Source organism: Eurypyga helias, unplaced genomic scaffold, assembly GCF_000690775.1.
Source record: "Eurypyga helias isolate BGI_N326 unplaced genomic scaffold, ASM69077v1 scaffold1172, whole genome shotgun sequence".
Lineage (NCBI taxonomy): Eukaryota > Metazoa > Chordata > Aves > Eurypygiformes > Eurypygidae > Eurypyga > Eurypyga helias.
The window spans coordinates 46,020-72,080 of NW_010233909.1; the positions used below are offsets into that span (position 1 = coordinate 46,020).

At 39.9% G+C, this 26,061-nt stretch overlaps 2 protein-coding genes across 2 annotated transcripts in view; one reads left to right on the forward strand and one right to left on the reverse strand.

Moving 5' to 3' along the window:
• Positions 1–2,574, forward strand: part of SLC22A3 (solute carrier family 22 (organic cation transporter), member 3) — a 28,832-nt gene extending 26,258 nt beyond the window's left edge. The window contains exons 9-11 of the mRNA XM_010161849.1: positions 1–36; positions 1,657–1,756; positions 2,517–2,574. The exon at positions 1–36 is cut by the window's left edge and continues 74 nt beyond it. Coding sequence (XP_010160151.1) covers positions 1–36; positions 1,657–1,756; positions 2,517–2,574 — 194 coding nt within the window. The remainder of the gene's footprint in view (positions 37–1,656; positions 1,757–2,516) is intronic.
• A 3,231-nt stretch (positions 2,575–5,805) lies between these two features.
• On the reverse strand, positions 5,806–25,886 carry PLG (plasminogen; the record flags this gene model as incomplete). The annotated part of the gene is made up of 17 exons (XM_010161850.1): positions 5,806–5,967; positions 7,140–7,285; positions 8,169–8,275; positions 9,126–9,266; positions 9,635–9,709; positions 10,451–10,571; positions 12,163–12,256; positions 13,696–13,844; positions 14,744–14,910; positions 15,647–15,812; positions 16,723–16,853; positions 17,829–17,991; positions 18,868–18,986; positions 19,105–19,225; positions 19,816–19,955; positions 20,779–20,893; positions 25,780–25,886. Coding segments are annotated over 17 exons (2,224 nt in total), but the record flags the coding sequence as incomplete, so codon positions are not given.
• Positions 25,887–26,061: the final 175 nt, after the last annotated feature.

Below are 26,061 nucleotides of genomic sequence, written 5' to 3' on the forward strand. Positions count from 1 at the left end.
CAGCCATTTGGTTGGAGCTACCTCTAATTATTTTCAGTAAGACTTGATTTAAAATTTACTTCTGGTTTAAATCTCCTCCTCCTAAGAGAGCTTTTCTTTTGGGACAAAAGTGTAGCGTGTGGCCTCATCTCCGCCTCAAACCAGTCCCTCTAAACATTTATGCCTAGAGCAAGAGGCTGAACGGCAATGGTATGGAAGACCTCAGGTTTGGTTGGAGCTACCTCTAATTATTTTCAGTAAGACTTGATTTAAAATTTACTTCTGGTTTAAATCTCCTCCTCCTAAGAGAGCTTTTCTTTTGGGACAAAAGTGTAGCGTGTGGCCTCATCTCCGCCTCAAACCAGTCCCTCTAAACATTTATGCCTAGAGCAAGAGGCTGAACGGCAATGGTATGGAAGACCTCAGGTCTGCTTGGGTGACTTGGCTGAAGGAGCATAAAAGAAACTATGTGAGGTGCTTTAAGACTAAGAAACCTTACATCTGAGTTCTGTAATGGGAGATAAATAACCTTAATCTCCCAACGACAGAGGTTAATGTCCTCTGACAAATATTTGGTTTGGGATTTTTTAGTATATACAGTTCAGACTATGGATGTTGTATTAACCATGGCTATTTATTTCTGTCAAATTCTTTTTCTTAGTTGCATTTTGGAAAAAATTAGCCCTGTCCTGTGGCTTAATTCTGTGGGAAAAAAATTATTATAAAAATAATTAAAAAAAATAATAATTAAGATTTTTATTAATAATTAATAATAACAATTTAAAATTGTTATTTCTAACAAGGAAGTGTGAGTCTGTGGCTAAATCAGACTTCCAAGAGATACATGTGAGTGGGAAAAAGCAAAAGGGATAGTATAGAATAAGAAGAGAAACTGATGATAATTAAAAATCTAGCTTGAAAACAAAAATGTAAAAGCAAGAGACATTTTTAAAAATTACCCTTATTCCAAGAAGAGGTGTATATAGAAGTACTAATTCTGAAATATTTCTGCTGCTGAATTGAGTAAACAGCTTCAGAATCCGAGGGGAACAGAAAGGACTCTGCAACAGTCAGGGATTCTGCTTTTTGCTCTAGCCCTTCTATTTTTGACTTATTACATTCTTACATTTTATCTATGCAGGAATATATTCCAAAATAACCATTCTTGATGAGCTATTTGACATTGGCTCTCTATCTGAATGCTCTTTCCCAAGGGTGAATTTTTATTCTGAATCACATAATCTACTTTGGCCATGGATACACGAAGAAAATATTTCAGGAAAATCTCAGTGTCTCAAGAAACAAAAATGCATCTATGGGATAGAGCCCCTTGAACAAAGGCAGATTTGTCTTATGTGAGAAATACCATCCCAGTTCCAGTGCAGTTTGTATGCCCATGTACACTTATCTCAGGCTTTTTACTTCAAAGTTCTCGCTTTTGGGGCAATTAAGGCTGCAAATTAACCCCTAGCCCTCAAGGTTTTTTTGTAATACATTAAGTTAATGTAGCATGAAGGTGTTTGATAAGAGCAGGGTACCAGAAATAACTGTTGCACTTTAAAAATCTTACTGTAATTTTAATCTGAATAGATTTTCCTCTGTGGGTAAATCCCCAAATTAAGAAAAGTAACTATTTCCTTACTACTTTTTTATTTCTTCAATCTATCTCCATTGTAGGTATTCTCGCAGTTATCTGTGGGCTCCTAGTATTGCTTTTACCAGAGACAAAAGGAATCTCCTTACCAGAGACAGTGGAGGATGTTGAGCAGCTTTCAAGGTATGACATGTATTTTCATACGTTTACTCAGATGGGGTTTCCTGATGGTGTGCAGCCTTGTCAGCTGCCATAAATTATTGATGTTTTCCAAGTGTCGAAGTAAATTCCTTAGTGAGTATGTTGTTATGAGCAGGTGGTATTTTCGTCATTAGAAATGTGAACTTTTCAATACCACTAAGGCAGGTTATTAAGAAAAGCCATCAGGATAGAATCTGTATTTTTTTCATAGAAACTCAGGGTTGTTTTATGCATCTCTAGAAGCAGAAAGTAATAATGTGCAATGGAGATACTGCAAAGTATAGCCTGCAGCTCTCTGCTCAAGAAAACCAGCTATTACCTCAATCATAACATCCTGTGAGGAAGGGTCCTTGATCATGGGAACATTTCCACAATTTGTGAAGACATTGAGAAGTCACGTATAGGATGAATTTATAGCTGAAGAATTACAGGCACAGCTTTCCCACTGTGAGCACATGGCATGCCAGACTCTTCACTGCACCAGAGGTGTGCAGGGAACATTTACACCTTGGCTTGCATGGCAGTAAATTTCTTGAGTAGTTGCTGCTATAAATTAGTATTTCAAACAGTGGCTTTGGATATTGCATCAACAACGTTTGCTCACTTCAATGGACAAACTAAAAAAAGGAAATTTTCTATGCAGAAAGTGAATGTTTCAGTGCTGCAGCTTGGACTACAACTTGGATTTAATCTTTTCCTGTTTCTTTCACCCTTATACCCTTCTCCACTTCTGTTTCTTCAGTCATTTTGTCAAATGCGGCAAGAAACGGAAACACCGGGACACCAACTCTTATATTTGACTTTTGAAGAACGGCACTGAGCAAAGAACCATGTTCCCATACTGGGAATTTGTTCTCCACCTGCCACTACTTCAAAATTTTCTGCAGAGTATGGATTAAACTCCATGTTCTACTTTTAAGTATGAGGACATTTAAAACAGTGTATTTTTCTATAAATATAAAATAAATGCATTTTCTCTGAGTATGCTCTTCGTATGAAGGGAGCACTCTGTGGTTCTTGGCAGAGAACGGAACAGCTTGAAAAAGATGCACTATCCAGCTCAGTGAGCTCTTATTTATTTCTTTAGGTATTTGAGCCATTTGTTTATTTCTATTGTTAACGATGACTTTGGGGAAGAGAGGGTTAGTATTTCAACCCATTCATCTTTGACCCTGGAGAATTGGACAAACAGGAGATCTGATGGCTCAGGAACAAGGATGCTGCTCAGGGTAGTCCTTTCTCTGGTCAGGAGGGATGGGAATCAGAGGCACAAATCAGGAGATCCTCTCCCTGGTCTGCTAGTCTCCTGCAGCGAGCCTTTGCCACAAAAGTGCTGCTTTCCTCCTTGTTCAAGGGATTTCTGGATGTGGCAGCAGTCCTCCTCCTCTCCTTCCCAGGGTTTTATGTAGGTGTTACATCCTACACAAGGCACTAGCTCTGCAGGTTAGATCATCCTGTTGCCCATCGGTCCCTCCCCCCCAATCCAGCTGGGGTTCATACACCACCCCATTGCCCTCTCACTTGACCAGGGACCCCTGTGTCTCCTGAGGGAAAGGTTTCTGTCTGCTCTCCCCTGTCAGGTGCTTTCCCAACTCTCTCTTTCAAGAGCTTATCTTTTCCCTTCTAAAACATGGTCTCTGCCCATCCCCACAAACAAAATTCCCTCTCCTTGATCACTGCCAAGATGACCCCCAATTTCTGTCTTCCTTCCTGCCTCTGCTCCCTCCTTTATTATTATTTGTCTTCTTGCTGCCTTGGAGATGAATTATTTGGGTTGTTGACAGGGATGTTAAGATGTCTTGGGAAGATGAGCAGAGATAAGACAAGAGCTTTGCTGATGGAGGGAAATGTTAACTGGTTCTGGGTGTTTCAAGCTGACATGTTGCAGAATAGCTTGAATCTGAGGCTCTGCAAGCAGATATCGGGGACAGTCTGCCTTCCCTTTCAGTTGTATGACCTTCTTCATCAAGCACCGGGTCAGGGCCACCAACAGGTAAACCACACACTGCTTACAGTGAAGGACTTGGGAAGATGTGATGTTCAAAATGTATCTTGTTAGCAACAGAGAATTAAATAAACAAAAGAAAGCAAATGAACTCTTACAATGGCCTTATAAGCTCAGAAGAGAACGTATTTGGCATAAGCAAATACAGGACTGAGTTTTGAAGGTTCATACCACAAATGAGTTGTGCTAACATGACAGTCAGTGCAGCTGAATGACTACTGCTGCAGTCTCACCATCTTAAGAGCTGTTCCTGCTCAGGAAGGCAATGCCCTGAGATCATTGTCTCTCCCAGAATCAACCTTAAAAAATCACTCCGCCACCTAACTCTGTTTTATAGCTGTCATCTCCTTTTAAGTCCATGGGAGAAAAAAGAAGAATTCCTTGGATGTAACCAATACCTTTTGTATATACCTAGAATCATAGAATGGTTAGGGTTGGAAGGGACCATCCTGTTGGATGGGGCATCCACAGCTTCTCTGGGCAACCTGTTCCAGTGCTTCACCACCCTCTCCAGGAAGAACTTCTTCCTGCTATCTCACCTAAACCTCCCCACTTTCAATTTAAACCCGTTACCCCTTGTCCTGTCACTACAGGCCCTTGTAAAAAGTCCCCCCCCAGCTTCCTTGTAGGCCCCTTCAGGTAGTGGAAGGCTGCAATAAGATTTCTCTGGAGCCTTCTCTTCTCTAGGCTGAACAAGCCCAACTCTCTCAGCCTTTCTTCATAGCAGAGGTGCTCCAGCCCTCTGAGGATCTTCGTGGCCTCCTCTGGACTCCCTCCAACCAGTCTATATCCTTCTGATATTGAGGGCTCCACAGCTGGACGTGGTACTGCAGGTGGGGTCTCTCAAGAGCAGAGTAGACGGGAGAATCACCTCCCTCGACCTGCTGGCCACACATACATACAAAGAATAAAAAGACAACCTCAATTAAATAGCATGCATCATGGCATGCCTGGGAGTGGACCTCTGTACTGCAGAACGTGGACTAGACAAATCCCAGCCCAGGCAGCAGGTGTTACTTGGAGTGCACTCAGCACACCTGGGGACACATGAAGGATGCCAGGCAGGGCTGGGGGTCCCCAGGCGCCTGTGGGGTGCTCCCTGGCTGATATGCAAGAGATGCAGGATGGGAGCAGAGGTTCGCTGTTAGCAAGTGTTTAACTTTGGGCAAGTGTGAGCCCTGGAAAGCATTTCTAAAGGTCTAAGCTTTCACTTCTTATAACCACAGGCATGTGTGCATCATTTTCTTTTAGAGACAAATGTACATGTGTAATGGTTATATAGTGAGATAAAGTTATATAGTGAAACAAATGGGTACCATGGGCAACAAAATATTATAATATGTTAAACACATTGTCATTACTTGGTGTAACGATCAACAGTTATTTCTCTGTCTTCACTATGGACTAACTTTAGGGTGAGGCTATTTTTTTATTCACTGTTTTGTATCTTTGATGCAACATTTATACTTTTGCTGACACATGGATTTCCATGTCAATAAAAAATATGAAAATACAAACCGAATGTGTGTGTTTTTTTTTTTTTTTAATCCCTTGTGTTTAATGTTATCAAGTATATCTAATAACACTTCACATGCATATGACATGATGACATGTACCGTGAGATTCTTCTTTGGTTTGTATTATTAAATTGGTAAGACGCTCAGACAATGCATAGAAAATGAGAAGTATCCTTTCTTCATTTTCTGGAAGCACAACCTCTTGGGAAAGAAGAACTTAGAAGAAAAAGGCATGGTAGAGCCTAATATAAAATTGAAATGCAGATATCCAGTTACAGTTGAGGCTGGGATTTTCAGCGGGGGATAATAAGTCTATTGTCAAACATAGCAAACACATAGAGCCATCAGTTTGGTTTCTTGGCAATGACTGTTAATTTATAACAATTTAAACTGGATGATCATATTTATTTTTCTTTCTTATGAATGATTGTAGCTTTAATATTGCACTTGGACTCTTGTATTTCTAATGTACATACTGCTTTCCAGAAGAGGGGAGTCCATACCCAGGGTCAGTTGTTTTCCATTATGCTCTTAATCCAAGCAATATAGTTGGAAACTCGAACGTAAACACCAGGTTTCATGGGTTGGGCACAGCCAAGGCCCCAAGAGGTGACTCCATGTTGGACAAATTTATCTTGGTCCATACAGACTAGAGGTCCTCCACTGTCCCCCTAAACAGAGAAAGAACAGGAAGATTCCATCACAGAGAGCCCCGTGTGCAAGAGTGGCCTTCTCAGAGGAGGCACAGAAACAGAAATACCTCTTGCATGAGGGCCACGCAAGTTACAAAAAAACACTGGAGTTCTATGCATGTTGTGAAACACTTGTGTAAAGTCATCTCTTCCTGTCACCCAGGCATTACATTTACTTTTGAAGTAAGGGGATTTGGTGAGAAGGGATCCAATTACCCTTAGTAGCTTAAACTGTGGTTCCTGCCTTTGACTTCCTCTCAGGTGTTCACGGCTTCCTATTTTTACTAGATGATCCAAGACCAGGTGAATGCATGAATTCAAGCCATGTGCCTTAAGACATGAGAGCACACCCCTCAACGGCTTGCTTTCCCGTCACAGTGCTTGCGCATAGGGTACCTGTGCTGTGTTGGCAATGGTGCTGACCCGTCGGCAGGGGCAGGTAGTCTGCTGTTTTCACACTTCTTCACAGTTCTCTTCAGTTTTTCAGGGAGGAAAGTTTCCATCTTGATTCAATTTGTTAAGCTTTTCTAAGCCCTTCTGTGTATTTAAAGAAACTGAAGAGCTCAGTTTCAAAACCTTGACTTGTGGAGAAAACCTTCATGTCACACTTGTGAGAGGAGCTATTGCCAACCATATTCTTCCTTTTCAGCAAAAGAGAAGTCCAGAATGCATTATGCCTCACCCAGTGTGATTTTCACAGGTACTGACACTTGGAAATCAGTAGTTCCTTTGGCCCTTGGTATGCCTGCATGGCAGACTCCACTGCGTTGTTGCTTGACTGCTAGCTGAGATGTCTCAGGTTAACTAAGCTAGCTTGGACATTGGAGCTAGCCAAGGCAAGCAAAGTGGTCTGGGAAAAAACCCGTCAGACTGTTAGTCATTCTGATCTGGCTCCCACACACCTGGCTCTGGCAGCTGTGTACTACCATGTGCTCTGTAGTTCAGGCTTGTCTGAAAACTTACCTGCCCCATTTCCAGCACCAGACAAGGGAGCAAGGGAAGAGCAGAATACGTGTGCATTTTTCAGTTTGTATGCTACACGGTGTGGCAACGTCCCATGGCTAATTCTGAGCCTCTAAAGCCCAGGAGGCGAAGCACTATTGGATTTCTACGTGCTTAAAACCAACTCTGATGTGCCTAGAACTTCTTACCTGACAGCTGTCTGTACCACCATGAATATTCCCAGCACAGAGCTCATGGTTTTTGACTCTACCGTTCAAAAACTCCGGGCGGTTGCATATTTTATTCTCAATTACAGGGAAACCAGTTTCCTTTAAGTAGCCATCACCACCGGTTCCTTTGCAAATGAAAATAAAACCAAACCCCAATAAATGACAAAGGTAAATGAACATCTTCACAAAACAATCATTTAGGTATGGATAAACAGTAAAATAAGCATAGTGTTTATGCACTATGCATATACTTTCCAGGCATAATATGAAGTGATACCAAAATTAGCAAACATTATCAGTGCCATGGTACTTATCAACCTCTACCACCCATCAACATCCACGCTGTGCTGATGGACTTTTCTGCTCCCACAGCACAGCACAGCCATATGGATCCATTACCCACTGATATTTGTAGAAGTAATTTCCAAGTCTTTTTTATTGCTCTGCATCTGAGTTTTCTTCTCTTTAGAAGAAAGGAGGTAGGAAGTAAACAGTTGTAAATGTCACGATGGGCAGAAGCAAGAAGGCAGAGAAGGTGCCGATGCTCTTCTCAATCAAGACAGAGTGGGAAGTTTTAAAAATGAGAGTATACTTATATGTAAGTGAGATCTGAACCAAGCTCATTGGGAGTCAAATAATTCGAAACAATGAGCAAACTCACCTTCATGTGATTAAGAATAGCTTAAATCTAAAAACCCTTCCTACTGACTGTGTAAAAGCCCACTCTGGAGAAAAGCAGAGTGGACTGAGATACAAGAGTCAGGAGCTCCTTAGGTCTGATTCTCCTCTTATAGTTTTGGTTTAGGGTGTTTCAGCTTACATGTCTCTGAGTGATTTGGGAGAATCGAAATCAGAGGGAGATAGTGGAAAGAATGGCAGTACCTGATCAATTTTGATGAAATAGGTAAACTTGTGTGGGGTGTTTTTGGCACAGAGAAAATACACTTTTGATACAAGTATATACCAATCTCCAGACACGGAGCTTTCAGATTTTTTATGCCATCTCACCTTTTGTATCCCCCCAGCCTGTCACATAACACTCCTCTCTTCCTCCTAACACAGTATTTTCTTTTGGCAAACAAACTGGGATGACATGATTGTTGATGACTGCTGGACTAAAAGAAACAAGCAAAAGGTTCATACATGAACAACCATTAACATTAATATTTATCCTTAATATCACCTTCAGGTTTCTAAAATATTTTATATACAGTCAGAGCCCAAGCCAGTCTGACTTACCTTTCGGTGCAGCTAAGACTAGGCTCAATATAGAAGCCACATTAATTGTGCTGATCCCGTGTCTATTTTGGACCTGCATTGCAGCCACAGAAATTAAAGCACAAGCACTGTATGTTTACATCTCCTTGCAGCTGTATGGACACATTCCTTTTGATTGCACAGTGCCTTGGCGAGAGTTTCAGATTAATTGAAACAGGTGCAAGAAGGATCATACTGGATATCGCATCCAACATGCATGCATGTTTGCCTGCACACTGGACAGAACTGCTGGAAGAAGAACTCTCCCCCCTACAGCATGGAAAATATATGGGGTGACATCATGCTAATATTGCAGCTTTCAATCCTCATTATCCATTATCAATCCTCATATCAAGGTAGAAGGATGTAGGCACAAACACAGAGTGAAAGCTCCTCTAGGCATTACCTCCTCCTACTCTGCTGCCACTGCCTCACCTCCCAGCAGTGCACTGCCAGCCGGGGTCATTGTCCCTAGCCCTCCTCCCCTCCCAGAACAGCACTTTCCCTTTCTGAAGCCCTACAGCTGAATCACCTTGGTTTCCACTGGAGCTTCTGCAGAAAGGGAAGAAAGAGAGGGTCTTATATCACTGATTGAACAGAGCATGCATAGAAAGGCACATTTCTACAACAACAGCACCCACTATTTGGTTAAAATACAGAAATAAAAAGTATCATCAGAACAAAGGAACACTTCAGCTGAAAGGGTACCTGCTTAGTTTTAACAGAGCAATGTCCGCTCTGCGTGGCTCCTTGAACAATTTCTCAACGTCTCGTTTTTGCACTGATTCCTCTAATGCACGTTCTCTGTGTAACCCAAGGTATACCTTATAGGCAGATGGCCGTGAGGACCTGTTGGAAACGATTGCACTGGTGAGCTGACAAACATGCACCCAGAATGTAGACCACTAATGATATGACTGGACACTTTGCTCTGTCAAAGCCAGAAAAATAAAGTCAACTTTGGTGTAAACTTAATTTATTATCCCTTATTATGGCACATGAAATCAGGCTGGCAAAAGTTCAGTCACTGTCAGTCTTTGTTTCTCCAGTCAATCTTTAATGAATGATGAATACACTTGTCCCAGTTCTCATCTGTTTAAAAGCTGAGTTGAGAAGACAACCCAGGTTGGCTATTGGGGCTGGTTTTTTTCTCCTCTGATTTTCTATCTAGTGTAAAAAAAAAAAAAATTCCGGTGGAGGCTATAACAGATACTTACTTTTCTAAGCAGTGAGCAGCAGTCAGAACCCACTGTGGGTCTATCAGTGTTCCCCCACAGAAATGCAGGCCAAAACTGTAACACAGCAGAAAGGCATGAAATGGGCATTGGTTTAAGGCAGGGAAGTTAATTGTACTGCAGTTCATAAGGTAATCTTTCTAACACGTATGCCCTTACGAACTAAAGACCTTATTCTTCATTTGCATTAAGAATTAAACATTTCACTTTCCTGAAACAATATTTCAGTATTACAATGACAGTAGTGTTGTGTAGGCATTTTTATAAAGGTCTCGTATGAAAACACCTAGATATTTGTTCCTAACCAGTATTTCTACTACTGGGAAACCTTAAGCACAGTGGTGTACACCTGTTTAGAGATTCTGGGTTTTATCTAGCTCTGATCGCAGTTAGAAAGCTCTGCAGCTGGCCTCGATTCCTAGTTTTGCTAACAACTTTGCCAGTAGGGTCAAAGGCTTATGTGGACTGATACAGATCTGTACTAGCTATACAATAAACTGTTGCTTCCACTCATAGAATACTGATTCTACCATAGGATATAGTGACAGATTTAAATTAATTCTGCCTTTTAGTTAAAGCGGTTTTGAAATGGGTAGTTGTATTGATTCTATAGGAATTTATCACAAAACAGGGCATTCTTGGTTGTCTAAATGACCTTTTAAGACTAGCCCACGTAATACAGAGCCCTACTTTTAAATTAAAATAAAATTTAGAATGCTTCAGCCACATACCGTAGCATTCTGTGAGAGGCATAGGTTCCTTGAATGTAAAGTCTAATGTAATGGGAAATGCCCATACCTTGTCCGGAGGCTGATTTGCCAGGGCCAGGAGTGTGGATGTGAAATACACCCAGCAACAATCCTTTGAGCACACAGCTTTGGTCTGAACTTGGACATTCCACACTCATATTGAGCAGGAGCTACGGAATAAGAAAAAAAAACCCAAACAAACAAACATAAAAACCCCCAGACTTTAGCACATTTGCTATGTATTCACTATGCACTCAGAAAACCAGAAGGTGAACCTGTTACATTTGTCAACTTTTGATTCTCTGCAGACAATTACATACCATGCACCACCCATATTGGGTTAGGTTACCTTCAATTGGAACACTTACAAAATTGCCTGGCAATTTTTTTTCATGTACGCTTCTCAGTGGTCAGTGAATTACACATGAATAGATCTACAGTCAGACAGAAAGAAAACCTGAAGGGGAAGGAGAAGGAAACAGAGAGAAAGGAAAAATAAATTGGCCCAACATCCTTAAATGTAAAAAAGGTAGAAAGGAGGACCCTGGGAAGTATCGACCTGTCAGCCTCACCTCTGTGCCTGGGAAGATCATGGAACAGATCCTCCTAGAAGCTACACACAGCTTCTGTGTGGTACAGCATGTGAAATTCTATCACTGTCTCTGTGAAACATAATTTTTTCCAGTCTTATCTCAGGATCTTTTGATATTTCAGATGTCTCTGAGTTATTGAAAAAGTATAGTTCTTATTTAGCCATGGGGAACTGACTTATCAACACAGAATTTCTTGTCAGCAAAAGGAAATAACTAATCAAATTAAAGACAAAGTAATGTTTTCTCTGTTCTTTAGCTGAACAATTGAATTAAAAAAAAAAAGTTAATTTAAAAAAGAAATTGGATCTTCAAAATTAGTAAAATAATCATGTGAAAATGGCAATTTTTCCCCTAAAAATCCCAGCCCAACACTTTCAATGCAGTAGTATTTTTCAAGTTACAGTATATGCATGTTAAAAAACACCTTTCTTTTTCTTGTTTGCTTCATTATTGGGGTTGTGATCAGAGCACATTTTCTGCTGCTCCCAGCTGAAAGGACAGAGCAGCTAGAAAGTCACCCTTCTTTTGAGTAGGAACTATCTCTCTTCCTGGCATACCTTTTGTTGCTGGTGGTCATGAAAGGACTTGAAAACAAAATGTAAAACTTTATCCTTGGACACTTTGTTGCACCCCCTATTTCACAGTACTGAATAGTTTGGTTACTATTAACAAAGAAAAGACAATTTGATTAAATATTTAGGGCCAGATGCACTTTGCAGACATCTGATACAATATCAGAGGAAGGAAAATCTGGTTTACATCCAGGACAGGACCAGAGAGACACATCAGCAAGGGGTTTAAAAATTTTGCTGGGATAAGAGCATCCCTTGTCCAGCCTGGACACACACATAGCTATGCCAGGTGACCAGGCAGGACCAGGGGAAATTTCTGCAGGAACAGCCCTATTTTGAAACACATGGCAAATAACCTCATGAGCTTTAGGGGACTCCAGGTCCATCTTGTCCCATGTTGGGGGCTTCCAAGGAATACACATCATTCTTAAGAGTTCAGGCACAGATTTTGAGCATTGCTTCCCTACAACCTTAATTTCCAGTATGAAGCTATTGCAGTGTCTTAGATCAGTCTTTCAGATTAATCATTGAATGACCTCCAGTCGTTATAAAAGATTACAGGAAAGTGAGACACTAGTCTTTAGAGGAATAATTACGGCACTTGGGAATGTCACAGTACTCCCAGGCTTTTCTTGGGTCTGTTGTGTAGCACCAAGGTCCATTCACATCTCCATCAGGATTCCTGCAGTACTGTAACAAAAGATAAAGGCACCAGCTATTAACCAGGGGATGAAAAAGCCTCCCAATGCATGTTTCAAAATTAGATTTGGGAAATACTTTTTTTACTTCCTTACTGATAAGTGATTTCCAATTCATTCTGTCAAAATTAGTTTGATTTTTCTATTTGTTCTGTGAGTTTAAAAGTAGATAGTGAAAATGAAACCTCTTTAACTGCCTTCAGCCAGTAAGCTTCAGTAATACAAGCTTGGATTTCTGAGCTCTCAAAAAATAGGAGATATTGACCTAGGACAGAGTTTTCTAAATCACCGAACTGTGTAGTCCTGCTTCCACTGTGGTTAGTAGGAACAGTAGGATCAGCCCTGAGGTCTTTTCACACCCACTTTGGTTGCACATTAGGTGTCTTTGCTTAACTTGGTGATGTCTATGAGTTGCAGGGACAGGGGTGCAGTGCCCACCCAGATGTGGGGTGCCAGGTTAGCTGAATCACTCTCTAGGTCTTACTGGTCATACTCACTGATCTCAGCTCAGCACAGACACCTCACAAACTTCATGGTACCACGTATTTTCTAGTTCCCTGCCCTACTCTGAAATATGTCCCATGTCTTAGAAAAAAGGAGAAAATATTTTCTTCCTCTCCTCAAGAGTCCCTGAAAATGCAGGAACAAAAACTTAGGGCAGGTAGTTTTTCAGAGTGAGTTTCCCCAGTCTGAGCTGGAAATCAATACAGGGTATGTGATGCCATCAGAGGATTGCCTAAAGCAAGCTCTAAAGTCATGTACTTGGAGAAAAAATAATTTGTCAACATCAAACAAGCTCTCATATCACAGAGCTTGTCACAAACCAGGTAGTATTGTATGTGGGATGTTACAAGTCTAGAGAACTAGTGATGAGTACATGTGTTAGGACTAGGGAGATAAGGTTAGAGTTGGCGAATGACTTACAAGGATGGGTCAGATACATGTATATTCTTGCATTATGTGCTGCAGCAGGAGCTGGAGGGCTGGAGAGGGAATTAGTAGACAATGGGGCTGCAATCCATCAGCACTATACTATATCTCAAGGAACTTGCAATGAACATTGGGCCCCTCGCCATCTCATCCGTCACTGTTACTACTGAAACCTAAGACCCCAGGTGCTCTTTCTGGCAGAGGAGGCAGAGGTGCTCCCCACAGACCAACTCCAGGCAGTCCTCAGCAGTGAGGAGAAGCAAATGCCCATCTGAAGCCCCTTGGCTGTGCTGTGGAAACATTCAACAGAGCTTCTGAGCATCTGTGTTCCCCACAGAAATACAGACAGCTCATGTCAATAAGAATTAGCAGGATCAGGTTCTTGGATAGAAGTGAGGAAAATAAATCAATTTACAAAGACCTGGCATGAAATGCTTGCTGAGGGACCATGAAGAAGACAGGCAAAGGTCAATGACAAGTATTAAATGAACAGCTGCTTACATTTTTATCCAGGCCTGCTTTTGGATGAGTCATGGGAGTGAAATAGTCATGGGAATGAGGTTTCTGAGAACTCCACTCTTGACAAATCCTGCCCCTTCCAGTTTTTGCTACTGTGCCACGATAGTCTTTACCATTACCGTTAATGCAGTCTGTGAAGAAAGAGGAAAGGAAATGATTGTTAGTTGTGAGCTACTGGGCTATGTCCATATTTGGTGGTGGTGAAGCAGAAATAAATTTGAAGAAATACTACTAGGACTTACATGTCTTATGTAATATGTATACAAGGAAAGAAGGACAACGTAGTGTCATTGATGGCTAACAATCGCATTTTAATTTCCTCGCACTTTAAACATTTTCTTCATGATCATGAAAGTCATAAAGAAGCTTGGTGTCAGTTGACTCCTCATGACCCCAGAAGCCAGGACCAAAAAGACCATGCAGTCATGAAGTCTTTCCTTATGGACACTGACATTTCTCCGCTGCCACATTTTACAGTAGGTAAAATGCAGTAATACATGTTCAGCTAAAATTACTAGCCTTCTAACCAGAAGAAAATGTCACAGCAAAAAAAAAAACAAAGCTGCAACACTCTAACCATCTTCCGCATAACAAAGTTGCCTCTGAACTGGATTTAAAAAGGCAGCTGTTGTGGGAATGAACTCCTGGGAATGTGAATACATGGCACAGGAAAAGACTTTTTTGGAGCACTTGCCGGCAAAATTCCATCACCTCTACCTTTGCTGTCATTGATAGTAACCCTCCCACATTACTGTGGAGACTACTCCTCATTTGTTTCCTTGTGTTTCCAGTATTGCCAGATGTAGTAGATAAAAGATACGATATTAATCTAAAATTGAATACAGAGACCCTGCTATAAAATTCTACAAGAAAATTCAGAAAATTGAGAGAGTGGATACAGTATTATATTAAATTATTTAACAATCTAGAGTTTCCTGTATTTCATCCTCATTCAATTTTTTATCATCTTTCCATAAATGAGAGCTTTCTGGTGATGAGTATTTCTGGGGCAAGTGGCAAGTATTCTTACCAGGATTTGGTTTCAGTGTTGTCTGAGGAGGTTTTGGTACAGTCTCTTCTCTATGGTCATCACACTTCTTCAGGCTGCAGTACTCCCATCTCACACTGGGGTCGGTGGTGTAGCACCATGGGCGGCTATCGACATCTGGGTTTCTGCAATAGTTCTGCCTCAAGTCCCTACAAATGTAAGCATATTATATTCCCATCCATGCCACTGCTCTGAAGAGAAGTTGAAAGAATATTTTAGAAAGAAAATCTGCTACAGATTTAGCATACATCATTTATCATGTACATTGTGCAGCTGCAATCCTTTTTCCAGCATAGAGAAATCAAGAATCATATGTAGAATATTTATGCCAAATACTTTTTCACTGATTAACGCCTATAATAGAATAATAGAATTTACAAATTCAGCTATGTAAACACACATGTATATTAAAGATACAATTCTTTTTACTTGTTCAAATACGTTAATAGCTTTTAAGAAGGAATAGTTTTTTACATTTTGGAATAAAGAAATAATGAATATTAGAAATAAGAAAATAACCCATCCCTTCCTCAGAGTTCTAATGAATTGCAGACTAGGAAGCAAAGACCTGCGCTCATGAATAAGCTCATCTATGAAACGATTCATTTCAGTAAAAGGGAAAATTTATGATAACTCTTAATTCCTTTAGAAGCAATGTATAAACACAGAGTTAATTAGTCTGAGGCATAATAGCGACCACTGTGGTTTGTTTCAAGATGAGGTTAATAGACAATGTTTCCACATTAAAAAAAAAAAGAAGGGATTATTTTTGTCAACTACTTTCCCTTCCCAGCTTTAAAATCATTGTGTAAAGATAATGCAAATCAAAATGAACTCATGAATGGTCATTGCCCAATGAAACACAGTAATTGGAAATACACATACGCATTCGGGAACTTGTCTGACGTTTTGTTGTGTCGGTGAGGTGACATTGAGCTCCAGGCTTGACATTTCTTTCCCGTAAGAGTGAAAGAAGCTGTGCCACGGTAAGTCACGCCATTGCCTTGATAGCACTCCTCAGTAATTTGAGCCTGCTCAGGCACATCAACAGCTGTAGTGAATAACAGAAACCAGTCCCTTGCATCTTAATACTTTGACATTTATACATGAGCATAGAAAGCCAACAGGAAACAGCAAGCCAGAGCACTTCACTGACCACCACAGCACGCTGTGTCAAACAGAACCCTTATCAGACAAAAGGAAGATTTCAAAAAATATTTGTAAAAAATTAATGATACGCTAGATTAAAAGCACTTGTATATCAATTTTACTGTCATGCACTGGGATTTATTTCAGTTAATCATAGAATCACAGAACGGTTTGGGTTGGAAGGGACCTTAAAGACCATCCAGCTCCAACCCCCCTGCCATGGGCAGGGACACCTTCCACTAGACCAGGTTGCTCAAAGACTCATCCAGCCTGGCCTTGAAGACATCCAGGGATGTCTTAACAATCCAAAGTATTAACTTCGAACTATTTGGATTGTTAATACAATACATACGGATCAGAACTTCTCAAGGGGTAGAAGAATGTCTGTGGCTTTGCCACAGATGCGCGTGTGGAACAAGTCTGCCTTGTGTAAGGAGAATTTTCTTTGATTGCTTTTTATGGAGTCTTGGTCCAGTGCTCTTAAATCAACATTTTTTTTTTTTTCAGGAGCTGGCATATAAAGCTAATTAAATTTTCCATGGAGCATTTAAAAATTTAGAGGTGAAAGGAATGACCACTTGGCAAAAGGAAAAGCTCTCTGTTAGTGTAATTTTTCCTGAGCTTGGCTGGTAGGTGACTTAAAACCTTCGGCACTTATCCATCACCTGGGCTCCACACCAGGCTCAGAACTTCAACTGACATGTAGCAACACTGAGACTAACAGCAGTAACACAACTGAGCAGAGTTACCCAAGATTTTTCAATAAGAACCATGATGATCCTTCACTTCCAGATGTCTCCTGTGGTTCTTACCAGGGGCCTCTGGCTTTGTCCCATCACAGGAGGGAATGGTGCAGTATTCCCACCGTGCTGTTCTGTTGGTGGTGTAACACCATGGCATCTTCTCACCATCAGGATTTCTACAGTAGTTTTTCTCTAGGTTCCTGAAATGGGAAACTTGGCTAAGAAAAGCCTCTCATGGAAACCTAGTAAAGGTTATGAACAAAGGTTATGAAGTTTTTAGGAGGGCCTGTAGTGACAGGACAAGGGGTGATGGGTTTAAATTGAAAGTGGGGACGTTTAGGTTAGATATCAGGAAGAAGTTCCTCACGGAGAGGGTGGTGAGGCACTGGAACAAGTTGCCCAGAGACGCTGTGGATGCCCCATCCCTGGAAGTGTTCAAGGCCAGGCTGGATGGGGCTTGGAGCAACCTGGTCTAGTGGAGGGTGTCCCTGCCCAAGGCAGGGGGGTTGGAACTAGACGATCTTTAAGGTCCCTTCCAACCCAAACCATTCTATGATTCTATGAACAACAGGGGAATGTACCTTGCTGCCTAGTTTATGGTGGATAACTCTGCTGTCATTTACTGATGACATTTACTAGATTAATAATTGCAATGCACAGGTGTTTTGGATTTGCTAAACCAGACACCTGATAGATTGATAGATGGACTAAGAGATTTTATTTCATGTAGTACTTTGAGGCCAAGAGCAGCACAGCAAAAACATAGGGTGAAAGGATCTAACCCCAAGCAAATATCTTACTTGTAACTTTCTTACTCCACATTGTTTCACCTGAGCAAAAATACAGTAAAAGGATGAACTGTAAAAAGTAAAAAGTAAAGTAAAAAGTAAAAAGTAAAAAGTAAAAAGTAAAAAGTAAAAGTAAAAAGTAAAAAAGTAAAAAATAAAAAGTAAAAAGTCAGTCAAACAGAGCTTGAAAGTCAAAGAGCAGACACTAGTATCCCAGAACAAAGAAGTGACTAAAAGAAACGTGCAAAAAATTTGAAAAGATGGAAACCAGCAGGTGATGAATGCTGGTGTAACAGAAGAATTTTGCAACATAGTTGAAGGAACATGAAGTATTTCTGTGCCTGGATACTTCCTGGGGACACTGAATAACGGAGAGGTTTCACTTACTTGCAGGGGTAGTTTTCAGGAGTGCGAGCGTGTTTGTGAGGAGACTGAGAACTCCAGTGCTGACAGGTATTTCCTGATTCAGTAACAGATATCATTCCGCGATAGTCTTCTCCTCTTCCCAATAGACACTGACGCCCTGGTGCAGGAGCTGGTGGGGGTGTTGCTATTGCAGAAAAAGGAAAGAAAAGTTATCAGTGCCTTCTAGACATAGTAAAAACCAAAAATACTTTGATCTTTATGATTAAGTAGGCTTTTAGCTTTCTTTGGAGGTAAGGTTTAAAGACCAAAATGTTTGGAAATGTCCAAAAGGTAGAGAAAAGGTCTAAAAATGTCTTAACTTTCTTCACAAGCAGTCAGATTGACAGAAGGGCATTTGCATCTGCCCCTTCAAGCAGCCAGGATACAACACAACCAAGTGCTAGCAGCCTCGTCTGAACAAAGCTGGAAAGTGAGCAAGTGGTCACACTGTGAAGTGGCAGGCCCACCAGGGATAGGTACAGGTATAGGTGCAGATATAAAAGAGATGTACTCTAACTGGTGAGAGTTAGACAGCAAGGATGAGGTCTGCTAAGAAGACCCAAGGAAAAGTATTGCAGCAAGGACAGGACTTCAGGGGAAAAGAAAACTGAAAAGTTGGAGAAGCTGGAGAACTGAAAGCAAAACAGAAGCCCAAAGATTTTCAGGAAGAGTGAAACTGTTTGACATCAAAGGAGGAGGATCAGAAGAAACATCAGAACCACTGAAATGCCTCGTCATATTAAAACACAGCAAGGACAGGAGATGTGCTCCAGGCAAAACCATTAGAAATGCCTATGACAGAAATGTCTAAACCCAGAAGAGGTATCAGAGGTACATTTCAAAGCTTGTTTCTTTTTTTTTTTTTTTTCTTTTGAGATTAAATGCAGCAGTCTTATTCTTTCCTTTATCTTTGGGGTCTCTTCTATTTGTTCTAGCTCCTTGCACCATGCTGAATAGAAGCTGTCTAGGTGTCTTTTGTCCTAGATGACTTTGTGTCTAGAAGTCTAGAAGTCAGACTCACTGCAACGGGGAACATTGCAATATTCCCAGCGTTTATTCGGGTTGGTAGTGAAACACCAGGGCCGAGGTTCACCATCAGGATTACGACAATAGTTCATCTTCAGATCCTTCTCTGGAAAACTGAACAGGAAAAATAATTTTTAACAAATGTCATTAATGGCTGTAACAATTATTCTGTCTGGGGGAGGCCTGAAGATCACCCTTGATGATAAACAACCCATCACAGGGCTTGACTCACTTTTCTGGGAGGTATCCATGAGAGTGAGGTTGCTGGGAGTCCCAGCGCTGGCACTCAAGCCCCGACACTGTTGTCGCAACTACTCCGTGGTAGTTTTCTCCACTGCAGTGCATGCACTCCACTGTAGGAGCAAGGCAGAATGAGGGCAAGAGTGACAGAAACCCCTAAGGAACTGATCCATAAACACTCATCTCACATGAAGCTCAAACACCTGATCAGAGCACAGGGTTGAAGGACAGTCTTTTTTTTTGTCAAAGTAAATGCTTATTTTTATTAGTAAAATGGCTTCAACTCATTGATTACATTGATAGTATTCTATTCAAACAAAGCCCCTGACATTATAGAAAATAGTTTTTAAAAGACATAAATTAAAACTAGTAAGCTATAATTGAAAATCTATGCTTTGCTGCTGTCACATTTTATTGACTTTTGCACTAGCAACTGACATTTGGTTCAATACTAGAGTTATGATATGTGAATACACTCATATAACATTTTCTTATCTAAGGAAAAAAAAAGGCATTGTATAGATGTTTTAGGGGTCTTTTGATATCTTCCTTGTTGGTGTTGAAAATGTCTTTGGAAAGTTTCAGGTTGAACTAAACTCAAGTTTGGAACAAATACTAGATTAAAAATAAAAGCATCTGAATAATTTCACATTCTTAAGTACATCTTCCAAAAAGGGAAAGGAATTGGTATACGTATCCTGACCTTCACACTCCGGGATTTGGCAGTAATCATATCTGGTAGCAGGATCTGTTGTGTAACACCAGGGTCCGTTTTCATCATTATCAGGATTTCTGCAGTAGTTCTGCTCCAGTCCTGCACTGGGGTGTTTTTCAGGTGTGTAGCTGGAACAGAATTTAAATGGAGATAGAGAATAAGGGAAATGTCCCAATTGTCCAGCTGAGGACTCAAAAAATGAAATCTTTGTCTGAAGACTATTTTGTTCATTAGAAGTCTCCTAACTGCTACTGTGTGCCATTGCTGAAGAGTTAGAAGTGCCCTAGCTATAGAATTCAGGAAATATGGTGCCTCTAAGGCCAGACATGTCTTTAATACTTGTATTTACTCCAGCTGTTCAGTTTCCAGTAATTTTTGTGCAGCCAAGGTACTTTTCAGCATGTAGAGAAAAGTCTTCTCTGGGACATGTTCCCTGAGAGACGCAATGAGATGTTTGCTGAAATGGAAGAGTTCTGTAACCTGAATGCTATGCCATCTCAATAAGAGGTTACTAAATAAACCCACTTGGGTGTTTTTCATTACATACAAGAAATACTGCTCTGTTAATTGTCTATGGGATCACTGATAAAATGATCTACCTCTATCTCATCTGCCACATTATACTTTTAGCCAAGAAAAGTTCTTGCTGGGGTGAGATTAATGGAAAATTCTTATTTCAGCAGAACCAGGTGCTCACCTGTTGGGTGTTCTGCTCATGTAAGGACAGCAACGTTTAAATGCAACTGCCAAGACTGACAATGTTCTATTGATCATGTAGGCCTAATTGCAAGTCTCTGAGTTACAACTCAAGTTAGAGAATTATTCTAGATAAGTGTAGAAAAATATTTTATAAGAAGACTTTGAACACCAAAGAAATGAGACTACTTAGCACATATGAATGGCTTAGTAAAATTTCAGAAAACCGTATAAATGTACACAAAAAGTTCTTACTTTGGTTTATGGGGGACATTATCAGCCCACTTTTGGCATGTCATGCCCTTCTGAGTTTTGGCTTCTGTTCCTCTGTAATCCACCCCGTTTCCCCTCTTGCATTCTAGAAGATAAACTGAAATGGTATGTACTTATTAATCAGTATCATCACATGTCCATTGGATTTTAGCATATACAAAATCCATTTTCATGCTAACACATTTAAATACATTTGATTATATTATTACTTTCTTACGCTGTCAAAAATAGACAGCTCACATTGTAAAAACTTACTAGTTGTTGGATGTCTAAGTTAAATTAATTAGCACTGAAAAGTTTATGTGAAAGTCAAAAACTTCTAAACCATAATTCCAGAGAAATAAGTGTAACACAAACTGGTTCTTTTGAGAACATATTATAGTAGATTTAAATAATAAAATATTCTTTTAACATTTAAAAATGCACTATAACAAAACAGAAACACATTATCTTTTCATTATCTCCTTGATGTTATTATAGTTATGCACAGTAATGAAAATCAAATCTTATAAAGAGAGCCACCTGAATTCAGCTGAAGAAGATAAGAGGACAAAATCACAGATGCACGCACATAGTATTTTAGCAGTTTAAATAAGTGTTTTTTAAAAAGTTCATATAAATGTAAATGACATTGACTTTCATTAAAGTTCACCATGTCATGAATGAGATTGAATTAATTCATGATATGCTAAAACAAGAATTCTGCTGTGCAAGATAAAATGGATAGTTGTTTGAAGGTGTATATTCAATATGTTTTTGTAGTCTTGGATTTTGGAACCTCATAACAACTTCATGAAAAAAAAGAAAAAGAAGGAGTGAAAGAATTAACAATGAAATCCTGTCTTTGTATAAAGTCAAGGGGAATTTTATTGTGGAATAAGCCTGAGGTTTCTATCAGTAGCCTTGAAAACAACGAATTGTTTAAAATTATTCATTATTAAATTAAGTGAGAACGGAAAGCTTAATGTTTTATTTTGTTTGTGTTTGGTTTTTTGTTTGTTTTTCCCCCAGGAGGAGGGAGCAACCATAACGCCATTGCATCCTTTAAGATTTTCCTGGGAGAATTGAACAATCACCTCTCCCAGCAAAGAACTGGTAACTGTTAGGGGACTGCAGGCTTGCATGGGGTGGCTCTGCCAAGGCATGGCTGAAGGAACTCAGGTCTTGGTACATTCCCTCAAAGATTCTGTGTATGCAGTTTACGTACAGTCACTGTCAGGCCACATGTCGTCTGGCTTGGAAAAATAAGCAGGAGACTCATTTAACTCTTCTCTGTGCACAGGGCATATTTCATCAGACAGTTCCTCCTTTCTAGCTGCCATGATGCAATCTGTCTTGTAGGTTGTGACCTGGCTTGTCTCAATGTCTTTCAGTAGTGTCCAAATCAGATATTTTGAGACTGAGTTTTGCATCAGCTTTTCTCAGTATCAGTTATACCAATACTGATTATACCAGTTACACCAAGCAGAAGATTAATATAAATCTGGAGAAATAATGTCATTTTACACAGATCTGTCTCATCAAAACTGAAAAGAACTAATATTTGAATCTGAAATAAGGTTCGGCTCTTCTATGAGCTGATAGGTCGTTTAGATCTGGATTTATACATGAACCTTTGGGCATGTCCTTATTTCAAAGTATATAGATGGGCAACTTTACTATAGAAACTCAGCTGGAAGCCATTGGGATCCCTCAAACAATTTTGCAATAAATTACCATTAAATACGTCTATAACTGAACATTGAATCAATCAAGTGCTAACTCTTTTTGTTTGCATAAGCTTTTGAATGTTTATATAACCTTTAGGGTATTTTTTTTTTGTTGTCTGATGACAAATACCTACCTTGGATCCCAAACTCAACCCCTGTCCTTTGGATTAACTATTTACAAACAGATAAGTGGATAACAATTCCCAAATTCTAAGTTTAATTCTTCTTACTTCTTGTTCTGTATGCCAGAGAAGGTTAATTTTCTCTTTTATAACACATACCATAGAAAAAATAATTTTTAAAACTGTGAATTTTATAACAGTTGTCATCCCTTTCTTTGAACGCATTGACAAAGAGCAATTAGGTCTCATCAAGTAGTTTCTTCAACTGAAAACAAATAATGTTGTTTTCAGCAATAGTATTGCAAAAGCAAGTGGGCATGTGAAAGAAATTTCCTTTAAGGATCAGGACAGCAGCAGCTACTGCTGATGGGATCAGATCTGCCTAGGTAAAAGATATGTTTTCCCTTCTTCTGTAATAATAGATTAAATTGTTGATATCATTAGACTGGACACATAATTATTTGAGACCCTCTGCAACTGAAGAGATGAGCAACAGAGAAACCATCTGACACACACACAATAGGATGCGTGTTTCATGTTCAAGATACCTAGGCCCCTCTTTTGTTCTCTGTAGGTAGACACATAATTTTTTACATTTTGGTCATGTAAAACTACAATTTTTCAAACCTTTGCTGGTGGGGTTCTGTTTTTCAAGAAACTAAAATTAATGCCTGTGACGTCAAAAGGCTTAAAAGGATGCCATAACAAATTCTCACTGAATAGTGCAGGACTCTCATCCAGGTTCTAACTTCAGCAAATCCAAGGCATATGTAAAAAATAAACCAGAATCACAGTCTAGCTCCTGATCACAGAACTAAAGTAAAATCAGTGCAGATTATTTACATGTAGGTTATTCATTCAGTCTTTAGTGTTTGTTACTTGCCAATTGATCCATCCAGTTTCCTTCTACAAAGGAAATGCAGATTTCTTAGTGTAACTTAATTACTTAATTCAGGGAAGTTCTGACCAGCTTCTGTATATAAAAAAAAATCTTATGTTCAAAACATTAAATTACTTATCAGTTAGATATACAAAAAAAGAGAGCTGGCTGTAGGCTTCTGAAAATATCATGCTAAAAAGGACCCACAGTGGTGCTTGGTCCAAACTCCCATAAAAATCACAGCCAGCTTCTGAGCTGGATGGGGCTGCTCAGATCTTGGTCCAGTCAATATCTGCAAGGGTGAAGGCTCTGCAGGCTCTCTGGGCAACCTGGTCCAGTGCTTACCCACCCTGTGAAAATTATTTTCCTTATATCCACAGGGTCTGAAAAAAATCTCATTTGGATACTCAGCTGCAATCCATACATAAAATCTTCTTGCAGGTGCTATACATACGGCATTATTTTATCCTACAACTCTTTGCAGGTCAATGGAGGACTAAGAATTAAATTTTCTGAAGGCCATTGGTATTTACAGCCTAGTCATTGCGCTTCTTGGCTTTTTGTTAGAAACTGGCATATTGAAACCACTGCATCATTTGCAGCAGCTGAGAACCTGGTTCACTGAGGTGCTGGAGCATGTCCAGAGAAGGGCAATGGAGCTGGGGAAGGGTCTGGAGAGCAGGTCCTGTGAGGAGCATCTGAGGGAACTGGGGTTGTTTACCCTGGAGGAGGCTCAGGGGAGACCTTATCACTCTCCACAACTACCTGAAAGGAGGTTGCAGAGAGGTGTGTGTTGGTCTCTTCTCCCAAGTGACAAGTGATAGGATGAGGGAACAGCCTCAGTTTGTGCCAGAGAAGGTTTAGATTGGATATTAGGAAAAAATTCTTCCCTGAAAGGGTTGTCAGGCATTGGAACAGGCTGCCCAGGGAAGTGGTTGAGACACTATCCCTGGAAGTATTTAAAGGATGTGTAGATGAGATGCATAGGGACATGTTTTAATGGTGGTCTTGGCAGTTTTAGGTTAATGGTGGGACTTGATCAGATTAAAGGTCTTTTCCAATGTAAAAGATTGTATGATTCTATGATTTTCCTTCATGTACCTTTCTTTGTTGAAGACGACCAACTTCTTGGTAGATAACTATAGTTTCCAATTTCTGAATATTCTCAAAGACAATGTTTTTTAAAAGACACAAATCAGTGAACAGTGAAAAGCAATGTTCACTGCATCATTTAACTCAGAACAGTAGTAATTCTATTCAAAGTTTACCACATTATCTTACTTGTCTGAATCATCAGAAAGGAGATCTTTTCTCCATTGTATATTACTAAAGTCACAGAACAACACAATGAAACTTAGGCTACATCAAAAATAAAACATATTCCATCTTCCCTGTATAGATCAAGAGCTCAGTGCTTGATTATGTAATTGAAAAGTAGTGTTAAAACCCAAAAGACTAAACCCAAAAACTAAAACCCAAAAAGGGTATTTGCCATTTCTTAAAGACAGACTTCTATTCAGAAAGACTAGGAGATCACATACATTTAAGTCACATAATCCTCATCTATGTCAAAACTGAACATGTACAAGAAGAAAATACAAAAACTCACCACAACAATAAATTATATCATAAATATATAGATTAGTTTCACCAAATGCATACAAACATTATATAATAACAACATACATATACTATAAAAATAGATCATTTTGATCTGAAGCATAGTTAGCACTCTAGTACTTTGTACAGTGTGTTCAACTAAAAGAAAGTTGGTTTGTCTCACCCAAGCAAACTGAATTTTCTTTAGTGATACAAATTAAATTATTTGGTAGTTTCCACCAGTGTCCCAGTAGGCAAAGGTCTGTCTCAGAAACCATTGCCAGCACAAGCAGACCTTCCTAGCACCCTCAGCAGAGACAGAGAAGGTGCAGTCCTAGGTTGCAGGCTGGTTTAAAAGGAGAGGAAGGGGCCCTTAAGCACCTCCATTATCCTAGCAGCTTCTGCATTTCCTGAGCAACAGTGTTCTTTTCTGCCTTGTGGACCCCAGGATTTCAGGAGCAGAGAAGATGCTGGAGCACTAAACTGGGGAAAAAAAATTGGTATCACTGCTATAAAAAAATGTGGCAAAAGCTAGGGGTTAGGTAGGGGCTGACCCACCCACTTCGTCTGACCCAGTGAAGGCTTAGCCCTCATTCACAAGAGGGTTATGTGAGACTCCCTGGAAAGCATATCCCAGTGAAGTAATGTTAAAAAGACATAGACACAAACATACTTCTTTTTTCATAAAGAACCACATTTGGTCTTCTGAATAGTGTTGATGTTTTGGTGTTCTTGGCCAACGTAAAACACCGTTGTTCCTTATTGGTGAATAAGACGGCCCTGTTGAAATTAAGAGGAGAGAGCAACATAAGAAACAATAGCTGAATGTGCGCATTATTTTCCTAAACACCTTTTCTAGTATTCAGTCATAATTTTAGCAAGCACTGCACTTGAGAAATATTGATTGAGTAATGTGTCACTGTGTTTGGTTTTTGTGGGATGAGGGTGGGGGGTG